The sequence below is a fragment of the Sinohyriopsis cumingii genome, chromosome 6, assembly GCF_028554795.1.
Source record: "Sinohyriopsis cumingii isolate HCF-2022 chromosome 6, ASM2855479v2, whole genome shotgun sequence".
In the NCBI taxonomy this organism is placed as follows: Eukaryota; Metazoa; Mollusca; class Bivalvia; order Unionida; family Unionidae; genus Sinohyriopsis; species Sinohyriopsis cumingii.
Window position 1 is genome coordinate 31,020,073 of NC_142966.1, and position 19,997 is coordinate 31,040,069.

General features: G+C 38.1%; 1 protein-coding gene across 3 annotated transcripts in view; it reads right to left on the reverse strand.

Annotated features, from left to right (window-relative positions):
• The window catches only part of LOC149796574 (uncharacterized), a 137,350-nt gene that overhangs the window by 99,620 nt on the left and 17,733 nt on the right, over nucleotides 1-19,997 (reverse strand). Inside the window, exon 1 of one of the 3 annotated variants that reach the window (XM_089961277.1) lies at nucleotides 13,287-14,402. The exons of the other annotated variants lie outside the window; for them this stretch is intronic. Coding sequence (XP_089817403.1) covers nucleotides 13,287-13,371 — 85 coding nt within the window. The 5' untranslated portion in view covers nucleotides 13,372-14,402. Of the gene's footprint in view, nucleotides 1-13,286; nucleotides 14,403-19,997 lie in introns of those variants that run through there. 3 annotated transcript variants of the gene reach the window in all.

Consider the following 19,997-nt stretch of genomic DNA (forward strand, 5'->3'; position numbering starts at 1 on the left):
ATTTTCACGATATTTGTGCTTGTTGCCTGTTTTCATCTTCGTTATTGTGTTCATTATGTATTGGCTGTTAAATTCATACGTGTTTCTTCACCTCTTTGCTTTGGAAACAAGAATAATTAGACTTTTTCTCAGCTGTCTTGCTCCAATGTTTTTGAACAAACCGCCATTACGTGATACTCGCCTGTCAACCCGTTTATGCTATGATGGACCCTCATTAATTGCTTTAAATGTTCACTCCTTGGCTCTGCACATTACATTGTGCTCTAGACTAAACGAAGTGGGACTACATTCATCATTACCTAAATGTAGACAGAAGCGAAAAAAGAAACGTTTCAAAGCTGGTCGGCGTAGAACAGGAAGAAGAATTCCAGTTATCTCCCTTATTTTGGCACAGCGATTTAAAAAATGTTTGACCGTTAATTTAGATAACCTAATTCAAATCCCAATTAATTCGTCAACATTTATGTCAGCTATCCAAGAAATACCTTTGCGCATTGCATTATTCAATGTCCAGTCAGTAGGACCACCGGAAAAGCGCACATAAATAGTTAATTGTATCAACGACGAAAATGTTGGCATATTATTCTTGACAGAAACATGGCTAAAAACATCAGGCGATGAGCCCAAGTGTGCGGATCTAACAACCACTGGTTGCTCCATCAAGTCGTTCCCCCGTAATTCTCGCCGAGGTGGAATTATTGTCATCACCAATAACTCCATGATAAAACGTCTGAACTACACCACAACATTCGATTTCGACCACACGTCGTTTGAACTAGTCCAAACCACACTCATACTGGAGCAAAGGTCAGTCCGTTTTTTCTGCCTATACCGCCCTCCTCCTAGTAGAAAAAAACAAGCTGGCTGACTCTCTCTTTTTGGAGCAGTTTCCGAATCTCCTGGACTATGGAAATTCGATAGGTAGCAAACTGATTATTCTTGGAGATTTCAACTTTCACTTTGACTGTCCCGGAAACTCAAATACATCAAAACTCATAGATTCCATTAATGTTTTCAACCTCAAACAGTCAGTTAACCAACCACCCATACACATGGTCATATTTTAGACCGGATTCTTCATAGACCTGATCATAACATTATACGGTCCTCCCTGGTATCCTATGACCTTGCATCAGATCACCTCTGCATTATATGCCATCTTGACATATCAGTCCCTAACCAATACACTACTAAGATCATGGAAAGTTCCAGCTGCAAAGAGCTCTTCGAGATTACTAACAATCTATAGTTAAGGAACAAATCAACACCACTTCCAACTACCTTCTCTCCAGTCGACCTTCCGGACATGTTTGCAAGCTTTTTCCGTGACAAAGTACAAACCATTAGAGATAAGCTTGACACCACAATTTCAATTGACTCGTCGTCACCATACAGTTCGGATACAGAATTTGAACGGCAACCATTAGTAGCATTTGAACCCGTCTCTATGGATTTCGTACGTACAATCGTTATGAAGAGTGCACCAAAGTCATGTGAACTTGATCCAATTCCAATATCACTGCTGCTTGAGTGTATAGATCCAGTATTGCCTTCATTAACTGGTATCATTAATACCTCTCTCTCATCTGGGGAATTCCCATCGTTTTTCAAAACTGCCATTGTAAAGCCTCTGCTGAAGAAACCAACACTAGACCATAACGATTTAAAGAACTACCGCCCAGTTTCTAATCTCCCATTCATTTCAAAAATCTTAGAAAAGGTTGTTCTATCCCAGCTTGTATCTCATCTAAATTCAAACAGTCTTTTTAGCAATGTATAATCTGCATATCGCCCTTGCCACAGTATTGAAACTACTCTTTTAAAAGTAGTTAATGACATTCTCTCTGCACTGGATAGCGGAAAGATTACAGTCCTCACCCTCCTTGATTTGTCTGCAGCATTTGACACAATAGACCGTGATATATTCCTTCACCGTATCCAGCATGTATGTGCCATTCATGATACAGCCTTACTGTGGTTCAAGTCTGACTTGGTCAACAGGACACAAATTGTATCTGCAAATGGTATACACTCCAGCCCAGTTGATCTATGTTGTGGTGTTCCACAGGGGTCTGTTCTTGGACATGTTCTCTTGATTCTGTACACTCAGTCGCTCTCAAATGTCATAGATCATCATCCAGTGTCTCATCAATCATACGCTGATGACACGCAAATATAAAAATCTAGCCACCCAACTGAAGTTGATGCTACCATCCAAGGTGTAGAGAGGTGCATTTCTGATGTGAAATCATAGATGACTTGTAACAAGCTGCAGATGAATGATGATAACACTGAGGCCATTCTGATCACAACACAAAGACTTTCTCATTCACATCCTTTACCTCAAACAATAAATAGCAGCAACGCCAACATTAAATTCGCACAATCAGTACGAAACCTAGGTGTTACTCTGGACAGTACTCTCACATTGCACCAACATGTAATGAACATTTGCAAGGCTGCATATCTTGAGCTGAGACGCATCAGCTCAATTCGCAAACATCTTTCAGTTGATGCCACTAAAACACTTGTGTGTTCATTAGTACTTTCAAGACTGGACTATTGTAATTCAATTCTGTCTGGTTCATCTCAATATCTACTCCAGAACCTTCAAAAAACAGCTGATTGGATCATACTTAGAGCACCACGATCAGAGCACACCTCCCCGTTGCTCAGTACTCTACACTGGCTATCCATTCCATACAGAATCAAACACAACATTTGTTCTCTGTGCTACGTTTCACTGTGGGACTTCACTTATGTGTACACACCAGCAAGATACTTACGCTCCTCTTCTGACAATCGTATACTCGTTATTCCAAGTATGAAAACAAAGTCATATGGACAGCGTTCTTTTGCATACCATGGCCCAGCAACGTGGAATGAATTGCCCACTGAACTTAGACACAAGACACAGTGATCACATTCAAGAGGGCTCTCAAAACGCACTTATTTCGACAGCAAGAACAAACTTAAAGACCTAATAATGTTTCCTACCTGAAATATTCTCAGCATGTTTCCTTTTTAAATTTAAAAAAAATGTTTTTTTAATTTCATGTTATTAGCTTTTGTAATAATATTATTATGTTTCTTATCTTATAGGTGTTGTTTTAAAGTTGTAAAGCGCTTAGAGCTACTAAACATTAGGCGCTATACAAGGTCCTCATTATTATAATTATTATTATTCAGTTGGGTGCGTATATTCGTCATGTCAGGTCTCATTCATTTGTAACTTTGATCTTAACACACACACACACACACACACACACACACACACACATATATATATATATATATATATATATATATATATATATATATATATATATATATATATATATATATATATATATTACCGTGATCTCAAAAGATTCTAATTTTTGATTTATGACCCATGGGATAAATGCCTAAGAGTAAGGACAGATCCAGAGATCAACGTGAGCATTTCTATATTCTTGCCCTCTAGACGCATATATAGTACAGGGTGAAGATCTCATTACCTTCCAAGATATGACCCAGATTATACATCACTGGGCGTATATTTAATGTATAGTGCGCTTGACTTCTGTCTGACTGATTGTTGTGTTTCATGCTTGATGTATATCATGATTGTGGTTGAGGATTATGTAATCCTAGTTTCCACTGTATGAGGAGCCGTAGCGGACAATAGATGGTCCAACCAGAAAGTTTCCGTTGAAATGTTAATGTTATGTGTCCAGAATTCCAATTTCACGCGTTGTTTCAAAAAATCTTGTCCTTTATGTTCCATTTTCTAGGTCGAGTTTTAGATTGTGTCTGTTAAATTAATCAGTGGTGGCTGAAAGTCATATTCTCTAACTCGAGGGTTAAGATTGTGTAGTTTGAATTACACAGTTGTAGTTAACATATCAATGTCATGCGTCGAGAATTCCTAATTTAAGTATTGTTTCAAAGAATTTATGCTGAAAGTTCCATTTCATATGCTGAGTATTTAGATTTCATCTGTCGAATTACACAGCGCTGGTTGAAAATTCGATGTCCAATGTCGCTTTTTTAGATTGTGTCTTTTGCATTACATGGCGGTTGTTGAAATTGTAATGTCATATGTCGAGAGTTTCAATTCAACACGTTAAATCACCTTGCTTGTGGTCAAAGTTCTATTTCGTATGTTGAGTTTCGAAATTGTATCTGTTGAATAACACAGCGGTGGTTGGACTTTTAGTTGTGCTTGTCAGAAATGCAAATTTTATATGATGAAATGATGTGTTGGTGTTAAATGTAACATTTCGCAATTTCAACTTAATACTGAGTATTATGATACATCATTCTTGTATTCAATTATCAGGCGCCATTTGAAAGTTACGATTCACAGGTCGAGAATTAATATGATTTTCTTAGCTAGAGGTCGCTCTCATGATCGGACCGGGGTTTATTTTAAACCAAGAAGGCTACTTCTCGTTGCTGTGAAAATTCAACAGATGAAATCTAAATACTCGCCATATGAAATGGAACTTTCATCACAAACAGTTACATTCAACGTGTGAATTAGTGATTCTCGACATATATTGAAAATTGAATTTATTTCTCAGAAAATGTTACTATAACATTAGTTATGCCTTTAATCCACTGACAGACGATGTGAAACGACAGTGTGGATTAAATTTGACCTGGAACTCACCATTTGCATTCCTAGTCACATGAATGCACAAAATTTGCAACCTACACTTCAATGACATCAGAGGTCAAAGAGTCCCATGATATCAAGAATAACCATTTCCAATTTTGCTGCAGGAAGATAAATAGAGCATATAAATAAAAGTCACGTAACCTTTATAGAATAATGAAAGAACATAAACTTCTCAAAATACTATTCTGAATCCATGTTGAGACAAGGAAATTCCATCAACGGGGTTATAGCCGAGGGGGAGACGAAAAATGTAACCCCGCACCTGGGATTTCCTTGTCTTGGCACAAACACCATACCAATATATATTATTTCTCACCCAATTTTTGTCCATATAAATTAAAACAGCCTACACTTTTGGAATATAATTAACACATGCAAAACAGAGTATTTATTAGGTACTGTTATTGCCTCTCACTTTACATAAAGGCCATAAGGTTTTGAGCTCTTTTCTGAAAATCTAAATAATTATCTAAGTAGAATATAACTATACATGCTGCTCTTGGAAAACAAATAAACAATCTAGAAGAAGAAAAAAAAATTTAATTGGTTCGTATTGCAAGTGTTGCATCATGAGCGTCTTGAACCTCGTACTTTAATCTGTTGAAACGCGCATTAATACGAATATGTTAATGAGGGCACTGGGATGCCCGGTCGACTCTAAGTACACAAGTTCTAAGCAGGAGAAAAAAGAAACATAACATCATTTCACATTATTAGTGTACTATCACATTTAATCATTATATTTCCCATGAAAATAACAATAAGCAATTATTATATGTTACTGGGTAAAGTTTAACTTTTGTGGGTTCTAATTTGGAAAACGTTTTATCGTAGACAACGGTACGATAAGGTACAGAGCTCCAACGAAGTATGTAACGACTGTGAGGGGATTTATAATGCATGATATTCTTGGAAATGCATACTTTCAATCCTAGAAATATGGAAAATGTTGATATTACTTTTACAATGATACATTTCACGGAAACCTTCTTGTTGAATAGCATGTGGACAGATAAATGAACCATTCCGATTGGTAAGTGCAAGAATTTTCATTTCTTTACAATGTTTGATTCAACTGGGGGTGTTTGACAAAGTTTGACAAAGTTTAAAGAACGCACGTCTGACATCTTATTCGGATGATCTTGTGATAGTGTGGAGTTTTGTAGTTAGTGATGTGTATTGCCTGAGTGTCTGGAACAGTGTTTTAAGTTATAGTTAATTCCACACATCATACTGAATTTTATCCTATATGTAGCTTGGTAAATTTTCTGGTCAGTATCATTAAATTGAGCTAAAATTACCTAATTAGTTTCACACAAAGTATTTAAAATTAATTTGATATTTTAGCTACCTTTGATGACAATGATCTAAAAATTTACAGAAGTTACAGGTAGTATAAATATCGCCATGCCATGTGTAGTTTCTAGCATCATATCAAATAGCTCGATGTGGTATACGTATGTGTCTGTCTCGCATACAGATCTTTTGAATGGTGTGTTATTAAAGTTGGAGAGACCTTAAGTTGCTTTATGAGTGAATTTCTTTCTGGAATTTATTGATTTTTTTAATTATACCTTTTCCTTACTCACAAAATGTAGGACCTTTGACTTTATTAATAACAATAAAAGTAACCTTTACAGTAATGCATGACAAAAGGGCCAAGCATAAATTTGAATGTATACCTATTTTACAGTGTTCAGATTTGTCGTTATCGAAGTACCATGTACATGATGTGTTATGATGTAAATCGTTCAATTTCCATTGCAGAAAAAGGTCTTTGTAATCCATTGTATACCGACGTTCCGAATCAGAGGTTAATACGTTTTAAAACGCAATCTTATAGATATCGCCCTCTCCACTCTGCGGAAAGACTAACAGACAAACTGACCAGACACGTGCATTTTCTTTCAATTATTCATATGCAGGCTACTACATCTGAGTTATTACATATATTCCATATCGAATTGCTAATCGAAGACGTGAATAGTCATCCTCGCTTTGGACAGCTCTGGTGGCCTAGTGGTTAGAGCGTCCGCCTCGGATGCAAGAGGTCGCGGGTCCGATCCAAGGCCGAGTAATACTAATGTTTTATAACATTGCTACTAGCAGCGGCCTCACTTGATGCTCAGCATTAAGGGGCTAGTGCTAGGACAGGTCGGCCTGGTGTCAGAATAATCTAACTCGGTGCGACATAATGCTACATGCCATAGTGTTATGCATCACAATAAACTACAACACTCCTGACATCATAGCGATATGACTGAACACTAGTTAAATCTACGTTAAAAAAACATAGTTAAATCTACGTTTAAAAAAAAAATTCAAATCACACACGCGCACACGCACAAACACACACAATTCCTCGCCTTGATGCTCTTTTTAATGGTATAATATGTCTTTAAAATAAGCAGTGTACTAAATATTCCATACACTGGGAAAAAATATTTACTTGTGTTTTTAATTTCTGATATTCTTATTGTACTTAACACTGTCATATCTTAGCATTACTCATTTTGTTCTTGTACCAGCGTGTTGTTCGCCTTTTAATCATTGAAAGAAAGCATACAGTATTGAAAGATCGATACGTTAATGGCTGACACTCCTTTCAATTAATAACTATTGCGTTAGAGAGGAGGAACAAGCCAGCAGCCTACGTATTATCGTCCTAAATATATTTAATTCTGAAACTACAAGATGCATATATTTAAGACCTACTATCAATGTTTGTGATACATTTCACCCGTGTAATTATGCTTACAACTAGTCACGTGACAATGAGCAATAAGCATAATAACAATGAATGCTCTCCATGAAAAACATTCATCATTGACAATAATAAAATCACAACAGACGACATCGTATCTTGTTGGACTGTATCAAACTCGTAAATAACATCTGGCTAAGTCATAAAGAAACTGAATAAGGGGAAATTCCGGTTGTACAACTCAGCACAAGTATCTCCTGTCACTTCCAGTGAACAAGGAATTTAGTATACAGTTTATATAAACTTAATTAAGCACCACCGTCTGGCTGTGTGGTTTAAAAACAAAGCGATCGAATTTTATTATTGTATTACCCTCCAGATTTAGATGTCCCTTGTAACCCTAAAAAAGTCGCAGTGAGGCGGCATATGATCATTGTATCGCCAAAATGCCCACTGTGTAAAAAATATAATTTTACTAAAATACATACTATAATACAGTGTGAAAAAAGACAGACTCTAAGACAGAAGATAATTAACGACATTAAAGAGAAAACTACATACAAGACACAGAACTTGTTATATCTTAACGGAAATTTTGACAAAAAATACCTTATACGCAGTTACAAACTATATCGTAGACACCTGTTAAAATGTGGACAAATTATAAAAATTGGAAGAGACTAAAGGACAACCCTCTGCACAACGCAAACCTCCCGTTTAGGGGGAGTAGGGGAGGAACAGGGCCCTTTATGGAGCAAGTACTATCAATGAACCACAGGGCTATATCACAAGGCGCCACGCAAAGTGAGCAAGCCTGTGGAAGAGAATTGAAAAATCCATAAAGGGAAAATAAATGCAACATAACACAAAAAACGGAAATACAGGAAACTCTTAACATCTAGGTCCTACTTCTCCTTCCTGCTTTCTTCTAACCCTTCTAATTCTTTAAAAAATTTAAAACTTTTCGGAAATTTGGAAATAAATAACTAAAAGACAACCGGCTCAAGAGGCGAAAAGTACAATCTAATAAATAAAGTACAGACCCCACCTCGAGCACAGTTGTGTTAATTGGAAAATACGAGAGCGACGCCATATAACAAACATATAAACCACTAGGGTTTTAATTTCACAACATCGCAACGCTATCTCGTCTAAATTCAAAATTATATAGCCTCCCAGTAGAGAGGTGATAGGACAACTGGGTTGAAATTTGAACACAGCTGAAGTCCCAACATAGAAACAGTATATAGCAACAAAAAAATACAAGTAGCACCAACAAATAGCACACACGGGACATAGGAGACCACTAGCAAGGTCACTAAAAAAGAACAAAGGGAAGGAAACCCGAAATTTGGTGATAGAAATCTGTTTCGGAAGAACAACCCTTTTAGATACACTAGGGTCTTTGGAATACCCCGACAAAATTCTAAATAAAACTTGTTTTGTAAAATTCTTTTTAATAAAACCAACAGACACAACAGATCATTGGGGGAAACACAAACACATAAACAAACTTTCTCTTTGGTTAAGTTGGGGGGAGCATCTGTCTGGTGCTCCCCCCCCCCCCAAGAAAAAAAAAATAATAAATAACTGGAGACGTTGAATGTAGTTCTAACCAAATGATCGTATGTGACATTTGACCATCTTCAGTCATATGGAAATTTACAAGTATCTGAGTTTCTGGTGTGCCAAAATGTTTTGCCTGCAGATATATACTTTCTACGCGTGTACATTACTAGAAGCGGAGAATGCAAATATTTTTATGGAAAAAGTCTTAAGTGTCAAATAATGGAATGCATTTTAATTCACTTTACAGTTTTAAACTGTCGCACCAAATTTTAACTTATATTTGACCACAGATCATATACACAAAACTTTTGATACTTTGTATTTTGACACGTAATAGACTGCGTATATTTTATCACAAAGTAACTGTCAAACACAATAATAAACAATAATAATATTGTTACAAAGGAAAGACAGGTAAGGACGCGAGTAAAATTGTATACTTCAGCTGTATCATTGTTTCTAAGAAATAAATGCTCGTCGAGCTGAATAAATAGCATCGGGTATGTCAAATTTCGGAATAATATGCAAGTTCTATATGTGAACGCATGAGGCAACCTAGGCGTCAAAAGTCTTGGATGGGGGGAAGGGTTCGTGTGTTTGGGTCATCATGAGAGCCGAGTGACAAGAGTGTAAAGAAAAGTATACACTGATTTTACTGAACATAAGATGTCATGCGAACGTAATCGGAGCAATCTGGAAATACGAATGACTCATATCTCACGAGTGTCATCCTGACGGATAAAAATGTGTGTGTGTGTGCATTTATGGATGTATGTATGCATGTATGTGTGCGTGCGTGCGTGTGTCTGTGTGTGTACGTGCGTGTGTGTGTGTGTGTCACGTTTGCTCAACCCCAATTAGTTAGTCATGTATAAACAAAGGTATTATTAAAAGCTATGGTTTGATGTCTAAACATTGCCATATGGTAGAGTTAATCTCTTACGCAAGGTTGCTGTGACCAGAGAGAAGATCTGACCTCTTGAATCGGCACAGGCGTTAGATCGAGCGAATTCCCACGTATGTGTTACAGCTTAGTCCAAAGAGCGGAGGAACCCGCGAGGGATCTGGATTGTTCTAAATTCGTCCCCACGTGGACAGACAGCGAGAATGAAAATGTCCGCTAAATTTGGTTTGATTGGGTCAAAGCGATACCCAGTCGGAATCGAGATAGAGGGTGTGATAACAAGTTCGATCCGAATTATAACTTCTAACTAGCAATCGAAAATTTAGTCTCCCTAGGAAGATTGTTGAATAATATAGGGTTACTCCGATGAAGCCACTCGTAATTTGGCGGTAAAACTTAGAGAGGAAATTCTAAGGAAAGACAATTATTCGTAAAGGTCAGTAAGTCATTTGCTCAGTTTTTGAAGAATATTATGGCATTGTAATTGTAATTATGTGTCGCATGTATACTTAATTAATAGGATCGTTCAATACGTAGAATTAGCTTTCTAGTTTTTAATTGACATTCGTATTTTAGAAATGAGCTTGAGTAGTATGTAGAGAATTATGTAGATTGTTAGCTTGTGGTCGTAATTAATTTTGTAATTCGCTATTAGGTTACTTCGTAGTAAACTAGTGAATTTATTAATGTAATATGTTAAAATTTACACATCCTTGAATTGTCCAGACGAAAAATGGTTGAAGTGTGTAAGATTAGTTAATATGGATATATCAGAACATGGTTATCTGAATATTTGTGTATTTTTCTATGGGTTGTAATGTAAATAAATGCAAGTGATTGCTGTGATATTGTGTATTATAATGGGATTAGTAATATTTAATGATAAGACACAATTTTATTGATGTATGTATGAGAAGTTATTGATACCGTGCTTTTATTGCGACGTGTTTTATCATATTTTGATGTGTTGTTGTTGTTGTTGTGGAGTTTCACGGCATTTTTCAGCACACGATAGGCTATGCAAGGCGGCCAGTATTAATGGTGAAGGAAGAATCTGGGACAACCCCGGGAAGAACCACCGAACCACGAGAAGCTACTGGCAAGATTTCTCACATACCCACATTTGCCGAATCCAAGAGTCGAACACACGCAGAAAGAGGTGAGATGGCAGTGATTTGTATTGGAGAGTGATTTAGACAAATCGCCCCCCCCCCCCAATTTCGATGTGAATCAGTGCGTGACCGAAGATATGTAATAGCCGTTATCTGATAATAGGCTGGGTGTAGTGTGAGGTAAGAGGGCTAACGAGAATATTGTACCGTCCTTGTGTTTCACTGGAAGCTTTTGGGGGGACAAAACTTCCGGTTCAGTTAAGTCCCGAGTCTCTTAGAGGGGAGTCGGAAATGAGACTATCAGAGCAGACGGAGTCGACACGTCCAGTCGGTGGAGAGATTCGAGGAGAAGTTGAGAAAGGAGTTGGGGATGAGAATTTAGAGAAGGGGAGGAGCAGAAAGAAGTCGATGAGGAGAAGGAATATATAAAAGGTCTGGAGGAAGAGGGGAAGGAATTGGAAGAATAGGAGGGAATAATAAACTGATGAGTAGAATACAACCATAAGTGGAAAGCTATCTTATATTAACAATCAAATAATACAATAGGGTCGAGCAGAAGGAGAGTACTTGGGAAACTTTAAGCACGTGACTATTGAATTGTCATTAAATTGTTATTCGTTCAATTTCACTTTTTTGTATATTCAATAATTTACTCGTCGGCATTGCTGGCTGGGGCCTCGGAGCTTTACATATATCGTTCACTAAGTTATCTTCCAACCAAAACAGAGCCTGGGTGGGTCTTCTATAATAACTTAAATAGAATATTGGGAGCAGCCCTCCCCAATCATAACAACTACCACAGTGGTGGCATAACAACCCGTCACGCAATATATATATATATATATATATATATATATATATATATATATATATATATATATATATATATATATATATATATATATATTGTTGTTATTCTTATAGGGTTTAACGGCATTTTTCAGTACAAGATAGGCTATACATGGCGGCCAGTATTAATGGTGCAGGAAGAACCCGGGAAAACCCCGGTAACAACCACCGACCCACAAGAAGCTACCGATAAGCTTTGTCACATATCCACATTTGCCGAGCCCGAGACTCAAACCTACACAGACAGAGGTGTGATGGCATTGATCCGTGACAGAGAGCGCTTTAGACCACTCGACCGCTCGGGGCCCCTATATATAGATGTGTGTGTGTCTGTGTGTGTGTGTGTGTGTGTGTGTGTGTGTGTGTGTGTGTGTGTACTGCCTATATGGTCACAAGCTTTTAATACTGTGGTGCGCATTTTGCGAAACTGTATGACAAACCTTGACATTAAAGATGGCGACCTCTTATTACTCTTTGGTTTTTAATTTTCAACAAATTGTTTTAAAATTATTTTATAAATTTGTTTCCATGTCACTGAGAAGTAATAGCGAAATATTAATTTAAATATTCTGACTTAAATAAAATATTCTGACATAAATAAAATATTCTGACTTAAATAAAATATTCTGACTTAAATAAAATATTCAAATTTTCTGAGGATATGATTAATAGTATTCTTATTTCACTGTTTTAATCCAGGCCAAAAAAGCTGCATTTTCTCAGTTCATTTTTTTAAATTTGAACGAATTGTGTTATTTTAATCAATTTGCGTTAAAGACATTAAAATTAATATATGAAGGTCCATGTGTTCCTCGGCGTGTTTGAAATTTCGGCATAAAAAACAAGCAAAAAATCAAATGGATATATATGAAAGCAGCCTATATGTCCAAATGATTCTAGGGAAGAGATTGGTCTTGTAAGTGATTAGAAGTTCCTCATTACAGTGATATCAAATATATGTGCAAATTCACTAGCAATTGTTGCGAAAAAGAAGAAGACGGGATAAAACGAAAAGGAAAGATATCAAGAAGTTGATGGCAAAATCAACAAGAATCCATACAGGGCTGAGACCATCTCTCCTTTCAAAAATCTTTATATCTATCACATGTTCATTGCTCTGAGTGCACTGGGTCTTTAAACTTGACACAAACAGGAATCACCACTTGACTGATTCATGCATCATATATCACTGTATGTGTAATCTTGACTAACGAGAAATTAGTACAACACGTCCCCAAGCATAATACACACTCAATATACAACATGACCCTATAGTGTCCGTTTCGAATTCCTTTCAACATGCATGAGCAAATACTGTACGGGCTGTGAAAGAGATCCTTTTACCTTACTAACATTCCTACAACTGTTAGAAAAGGGCGAGACCTACTGGCCAGGAAAATATGTCAGTGAAATTTCAACATGAGTACCTTTTGCGTTCACTGTAAAGGGTTTCTATAATGTAATAAATGTAATTATACTTACAAACTCTGCTTGGACAATGAGCAATCAACATAAAAACAATGAATGATATCCACGACACCAGATTCCTAGCGGGTATTGATGTCATGACGGCATGCGGTATCTTCGCTGGTATGACAGAATTCGTGTGACCTAGCTGTTACCTGGTTTATCGGGGCGTTTAGAAAAGATTACCTGTTGAGAACTGGTTTTGATGAAATGTAATTATATTTATGCTTACTAAGAGTGATGTCCTTTAGTGTAAGGTCGGAGGGTTTTCAGTGCAGAATTATAGTATGCTTATCCATCAAATTTATTATAAAAAAAAAACTTTATTTAAGCAAAAAAAACAACAACCTGTTATGTTTTAATTTACAGTTAGCACTATCGTTTATATAACATATCTACAATCTGCATTATTTAGACACGTAACTGTCATAATTCCTTCTAAATAGAGACTTTCCGAATGAGCTCTTAATTTTCTAACATTTTAATTCTTAAAGTCAAAATATTGTGATGTGTAAATTCATCTATATTCAAGATGTTTCTCTCTCTCTTTCATTTTGCCCTAGAGGCTTAATATTTTCTTCATTTTGCCCTATATTCTTAATATTTTCCTCATTTTGCCCTATAGTCTTAATATTTTCTTCATTTTGCCCTATATCCTTCATTTTGCCCTATAGGCTTAATATTTTCTTCATTTTGCCCTATAGTCTTAATATTTTTTCATTTTGCCCTATAGGCTTAGCCTCTTAGTGGTTAAGCAGGACTCTGAAGACAAATTTCAGCTGTATGGATAAAATCCTTTTTGATTGAATGCCAAGCACGTGTTTTATGCATAGATTTATTCATTTATTTTTCACTTAAGAAGTATAAAATATGGCGTCTGCCGAGAAATACATTATTATAATTAAGTTCTTTTTAAGATCTTCCTGTGCGGGAGACGTTTACCTAGAAAAATGTATACGGTGCAATTATCATTGAAAAACCTTGTCTGTACTTTTTAGCTACGTTTATACATTTAAAAATTTAATGTTTTTTCTCTAAAAGATGTTACAGAAGAAAAGAATTTTATTTTTAAGGAAAACGTAACTGAAACAAAGACAGAAAAGTACCAAAACGCAAGTTATTTGTTTCACTGGGTTCTCTGTTAATCGACTTATCTAATTCAGGGAAACAACTTTGAATTCCGATTTCTAGACTATTCTACTTCCTGACTTCTCTTCCTTCTCCATTTATCAATGAATAAAATCCATGAAGGATCACTTGAGAAAATTGTATAGAATCAATATGCGCTTTTTATATCTCTAGTAACATCCAGCTCTTAATACAAGTCCTACGTTTGGTGATGCAACGTTAATGTTTTAGTGCAGTAGTACATCTGACTGTGGGAAAAGGTATTTTCAACACTGGTGTCATTGAAATAATACCTATATTTGTTACAACGGCATACATATATGTTGACAGCGATATTCATCCTCCCCTGCAAATATTCATCTACCCCATCAATGATATTCACCGACGATTGCAACGATATTCACCTACCCCGGCAATGATATTGATATACCCCTGCAACGATATTCACCTACCCCGGCAATGATATTGATATACCCCTGCAACGATATTCACCGACTCCTGCAACGATATTCACCTGCCCCATCAACGATATTCCAATACAGACTCCTATCTTTGTTGTTGTTGCTGTTGTTGTTGTTGCGACAGGTTTATACTGATGAAACGTTACATTTAGTGCAACGATGATAAAACGTACAATTACAACAGTAACATCGTTGGTCTTAAAAACATAATTTTAGCCTTACAACGACACAGATTACAGTTAAAACGATGAAATTATCGCTGGAACGATAAAATACACCATTATACCAACAAAATCATTATGTTGCATTGCACCGATATTTGAATGACATGTTGTTATTGATGCCTTTTATACCCTTTTGCGCCATACACCTGCTAAATTTTTGCCGAAAGAGGATGTTGGCAGCAATGGAGGATTTCGAATATTAAAAACGACTTCAACTCCAAGACCACGTACCTTTCCACAGACACACACACATACAGACATGGACACACACACACACACACAGAGACATGGACACAGACACACAAACAGACACTCACACAGACACACACACATACACACATACATACATACATACATACATACATGGGGCCCCGAGTGGCCGAGTGGTCTAAAGCGCTATCCGTTACGGATCACTGCCATCTCACCTCTGTCTGCGTGGGTTCGAGTCGAGGATTCGGCTAATGTGGGTATGTGAGAAAGCTCGCCAGTAGCTTCTCGTGGATCGGTGGTTCTGTCCGTGGTTTTCCCAGGTTCTTCCTCCACCATTAATTCTGGCCGCCATGTATAGCCTATTGTGTGCTGAAAAATGGCGTTAAACCCTACAGCAACAGCATATATACATACATACATGCATACATACATACATACATACATACATACATACATACATACATACATACATACATATAACAAGAACAAAACGAAGGACTGTACATCACATTTGTGGACCTGACGAAGGCATTTGACACGTTGAGCTGAACTGGACTGTGGAAAATCCTTGAAAAGCTCGGCTGTCCCCCAAAGTTTCATCCAGCTGCATGAAGACCAGGTGGTCAGGTCAGAAGCAATAACGACCGTCCTAAATGGCGTGAAACAGGGCTGCGCTTTAGCCCCCACATTGTTCTCAATCTTCTTCAGCGTGATGCTCCAAAAAGCAACAGAATATCTTGATGACAACGATGGCATCTATATCCGATTTCGTACTGATGGAAACCTCTTCGACTTAAATTGACTTCAGGCCCACACCAATAACTTGTAAAAACTGATTAGAGAATTTCTCTTTGCAGACGCCGCCGCTCTTGTTGGCCACAAGGAGGCCACCTTAGAGAACGTAACACCCTGCTTTGCAGAAGCTTGTTTGCTCTTTGGTCTTGAGGTCAGCCCAAAGAAAACTGCGGTACTTCACCAGCTTGATCCCAAGGAAGAGTACCGGCCACCAAGCATCTTCATTGACCGGACAGCTCAGTGTTGTCCACCAGTTCACCTACCTGGGCTGTGTGATCTCATCTGATGCCAAGAGCTACAAAGAAGTAGACAACAGACATAGTATTTTATAACCTCTCATCGTCCTCAGAATAGACAATTGTATCGTATTAAGTCGGTGCTTGTCCTCCGCAGTAAAACCACAAAGACAATATATAAAAATACACAACAAAGAAACAAAGTAATTGAAAGTAAGACAATTCTATGTGTAGGCCACTCACATGTAAATTAAAAATTGTATGTAGACCACTTACAACTAAGTTAATTGTGTAATTTATTTTAGCTCATGTAATATTGTAATGAAGTTCAGAGTCGTGTGATATCCAGGTGAGGATTCAATGCAATGAATATAATGATTTCTACTTGGCTTGCTTCTTTTCATGTTTATTGCTTGAAACACCTTTACTCTGGACTGGGAACATGAGTAGCTGTGAACTGGGAGTTTGAGACTGCATTGCATGACATTTTGTTACTCCACAGATTGACAAGTTTTCCGAGACCCATGAACTTTTGGTGCTTGGGTGGAAGTGGAAGGAGGCGGGCTCCTATGGCCATGGGAGAGTGGGTGGCTATCACCAAGACACAAGTTAGAGACGCGAGTCGTCTATTGGGTACCACCATTACATTGAGCGAGTATAGGTGGAAGGCTAATAAGGTGAAGCCGGATGACCAGTACCAGTAGATGGTACTGCATGTGAGATACAGACAGAGTACTTTACGCATAGGGTATATATCACTACCATCCACATCAGAAGATCATAATGGCGGCAATATCTAACGAGGTGAAAGATTTTGGATGTCATTGAACGACAAAGCTCGTCAGGACTAAAGGTTTCAGAGGACTCGATAGCCCCTAAGATGCGGATTCAGGGCAGCAAACTCTAATTTTATCAAGTATGAAGTGATCAATAATACACAAAATAAAGAAGCAGATTCCTATGATATACCATCATAAACCTAGTGCGGCCAAGTTATGAGCAACTTTCACCGTTTTGGTATATACTCCGAAGAATAATCAGCACGCTCATAAAGTATGGAATAGCTTTGGAGGAAAGGTCAAGGGTGACCATAGGCGGGCACCGTTTAGCTGACCACGAAAAAGCATAGCCTCAGATTTTCCCACGCCTACCTTCTTCAGATGAATTTGGAATATCCAGGAGAGTTGCACCGCGCTTGCACTGACTATTATCTAGCGCGTGAGTCTGAATATTCCAAAAAAATGGTTCTCCTCTTACCACAGAGGCATCATTACCAAGCCTAGCAGTCATTACATCCAATGTACGGCGATCTCGCGTAATCTGCTAAAGAAGGGCCAATGAGTCGTTCAGTACCGAAAACTACAGCTCTTCACCTGCTTTGACATGAGGGTCATTAATAATTACGAAGCGCTTAAGTTCGACCAGAGCCCATGGATGGCACAATACGTCCAGAAGAACATAGAACTGCGGGCTAAGATCTTTAGTAGTTTTGACATGGACTACATTAAGCCACTCAAAGACGCCGTCCTAACTTGGGCAACCACGTCGCGCCTGACATCATGCAAATCAAATCTACTATCTTGTTTCATGTAACTTGTGACGCCTTGAGCGGTCCCTACGTGGATCCGAACAAAAGCTACTTAACTGTCATGAATGGACCGACGGCTGACATAATAAGTAAATTGTCGTGACCGGCATGGATGCATCTTTTGAGACTCGTCAGCGCATCCGCTTCGCTAGCCAAGAAAATCAACTCAAAATCAAAGGCCATTGAGCATTTCTCGCCAGCAAGTTAGTAGCTCTCAAGAAGGCCATCGTTATTTCGCAGCCGTGGAAAATATTTTCGTAGAAATACGACAACGACGAATTGGCTAACACATCTGGCAATTAAAACCGAGATGTCCGACGTGCGGGATGATGATACAAGATGCAAGTCAAATTACCTCGCAGATCTAACAGACGAGGGGGCGCGCGACATCGTTGTTGCTAACATAGCCATGGGTGCGAGCACTTTCCTCACTAGAGTTGATCAAAGAGGCAGACGACGCAATGGGATATTTCCATGACGTTCAAAACCCAATCCATTACATGTTGACACACGTGGTACTTTCCAGGGTGGTACCCTTGTGCCCTGTGGACATACAGTACTACTATTATGCTGACAGCCTCACAGCCAAGCTAATCAGAGCGGCTTGCAGGACCCAGCATTACGTCACGGCTCTAAAATCATTGCAAAAAGAAATAAGCATCTTTCTACTGTTAGCCCGTCCCATTTCCCTGGTGATTGCTTCCAAGGTGATGATTATCCCAGAGGTCGCTGATCAATCGGTTCGTTTAGAAAGAAGCTGTTGTTATATGCAACATGAAGTTAGACATCTCCTGGTGCTCGCAGAAACACAAGGCAGTACACTGGGTTCCTAACGACCACACCAAGGCATAGCTGCACGTAGTCTACAGCAATCGAGTCGGCACCTCAGACCCGAACGGCCTGGTTGCCCTCGCGGACATTGTCAGAAACGTAACGTTCTTCGGGTAGATCTTTCCTCGCTCTCCACCCACCCGACTAGCGTTGAGACACCAGAAAACCTCGTCTTCCTCCAAGCCTATGATACGCTGCGCGATTACTGAAGACCGTTCGATAGGCCGCAAGCTTAGCAAAACTGACTGCAGTGCAATCCGCAACGTGAAAGACACCACTCGACCTCAAAATATTACCAAAAAGCGAGACCTTTACAGCCAGTGCACTGAACCAAAAACGTATACGTACGATACAAACCCGTTGGTTAAAATGTGCTTGGACAATAAGATCTCGGCCGCCACAACTTACGCCGACGAAATGGATGTGGTTCGAAAAAAGCACCTAGATGCTACCGTCGGGGCCTTTAAAGATAAATGTCAACAAAATCGAAGTTTAAGATATACAGGTACATAACAGGAAAAATGCATCCATGACATTTTTAAAAATTAAAATTTGTGGAAAACAGGTTTTTCTGCATGTTGGCCCTGGTTAACTCCACATTAGGTTATGTTTATTTTTCCGTATGGCCCAGACTGCTGTAAATGAGGCGGTTCACGTAGACATTGAGTTACTTATCAAAGATCGCCTAAGAAACTTAAACACGTATTCCAGATTGCATCGTTCTGTATCGGAGTTCTCTCCAAAGTAAGTACGAAGACACCTAGCATATTCAGACGTCTTTCAAAATCTTCCCATCGAAATTAAGATGACGGTGAAGTTTGTAGGTCGCACCGCATGTGCAAATAATATGGTGATAACTATTTGATCATCACGTTTACTTTATGACAAGTATACTTATACGACAGCCATTAGTTAAAACTATCAGTATAGGTATCAAGTTATTTTTATTTAGATTACTTAGAAATATCACCATTGCTAATTTTAAGGCCGATGCTTCCATCTATTATCTGTAGTTGGTCACCGTCAGATCTTGGGAGACCTTAGTTTATGAACATTTCTCTAAAGATCTTTATTTCAAGCGATAAAAGAATAATATATTACCATTGGACACACGTAATGCCTATCCAATCTATTCATTTGGTCTGTAAGTCGACCAAGAATACGCGTACGTATTGGAAATAAATCCTTACCGAGAACATAAAATGTCATGCACACTTTTGTAAATAAAATAAATAGTTATACGCAAGAGATCT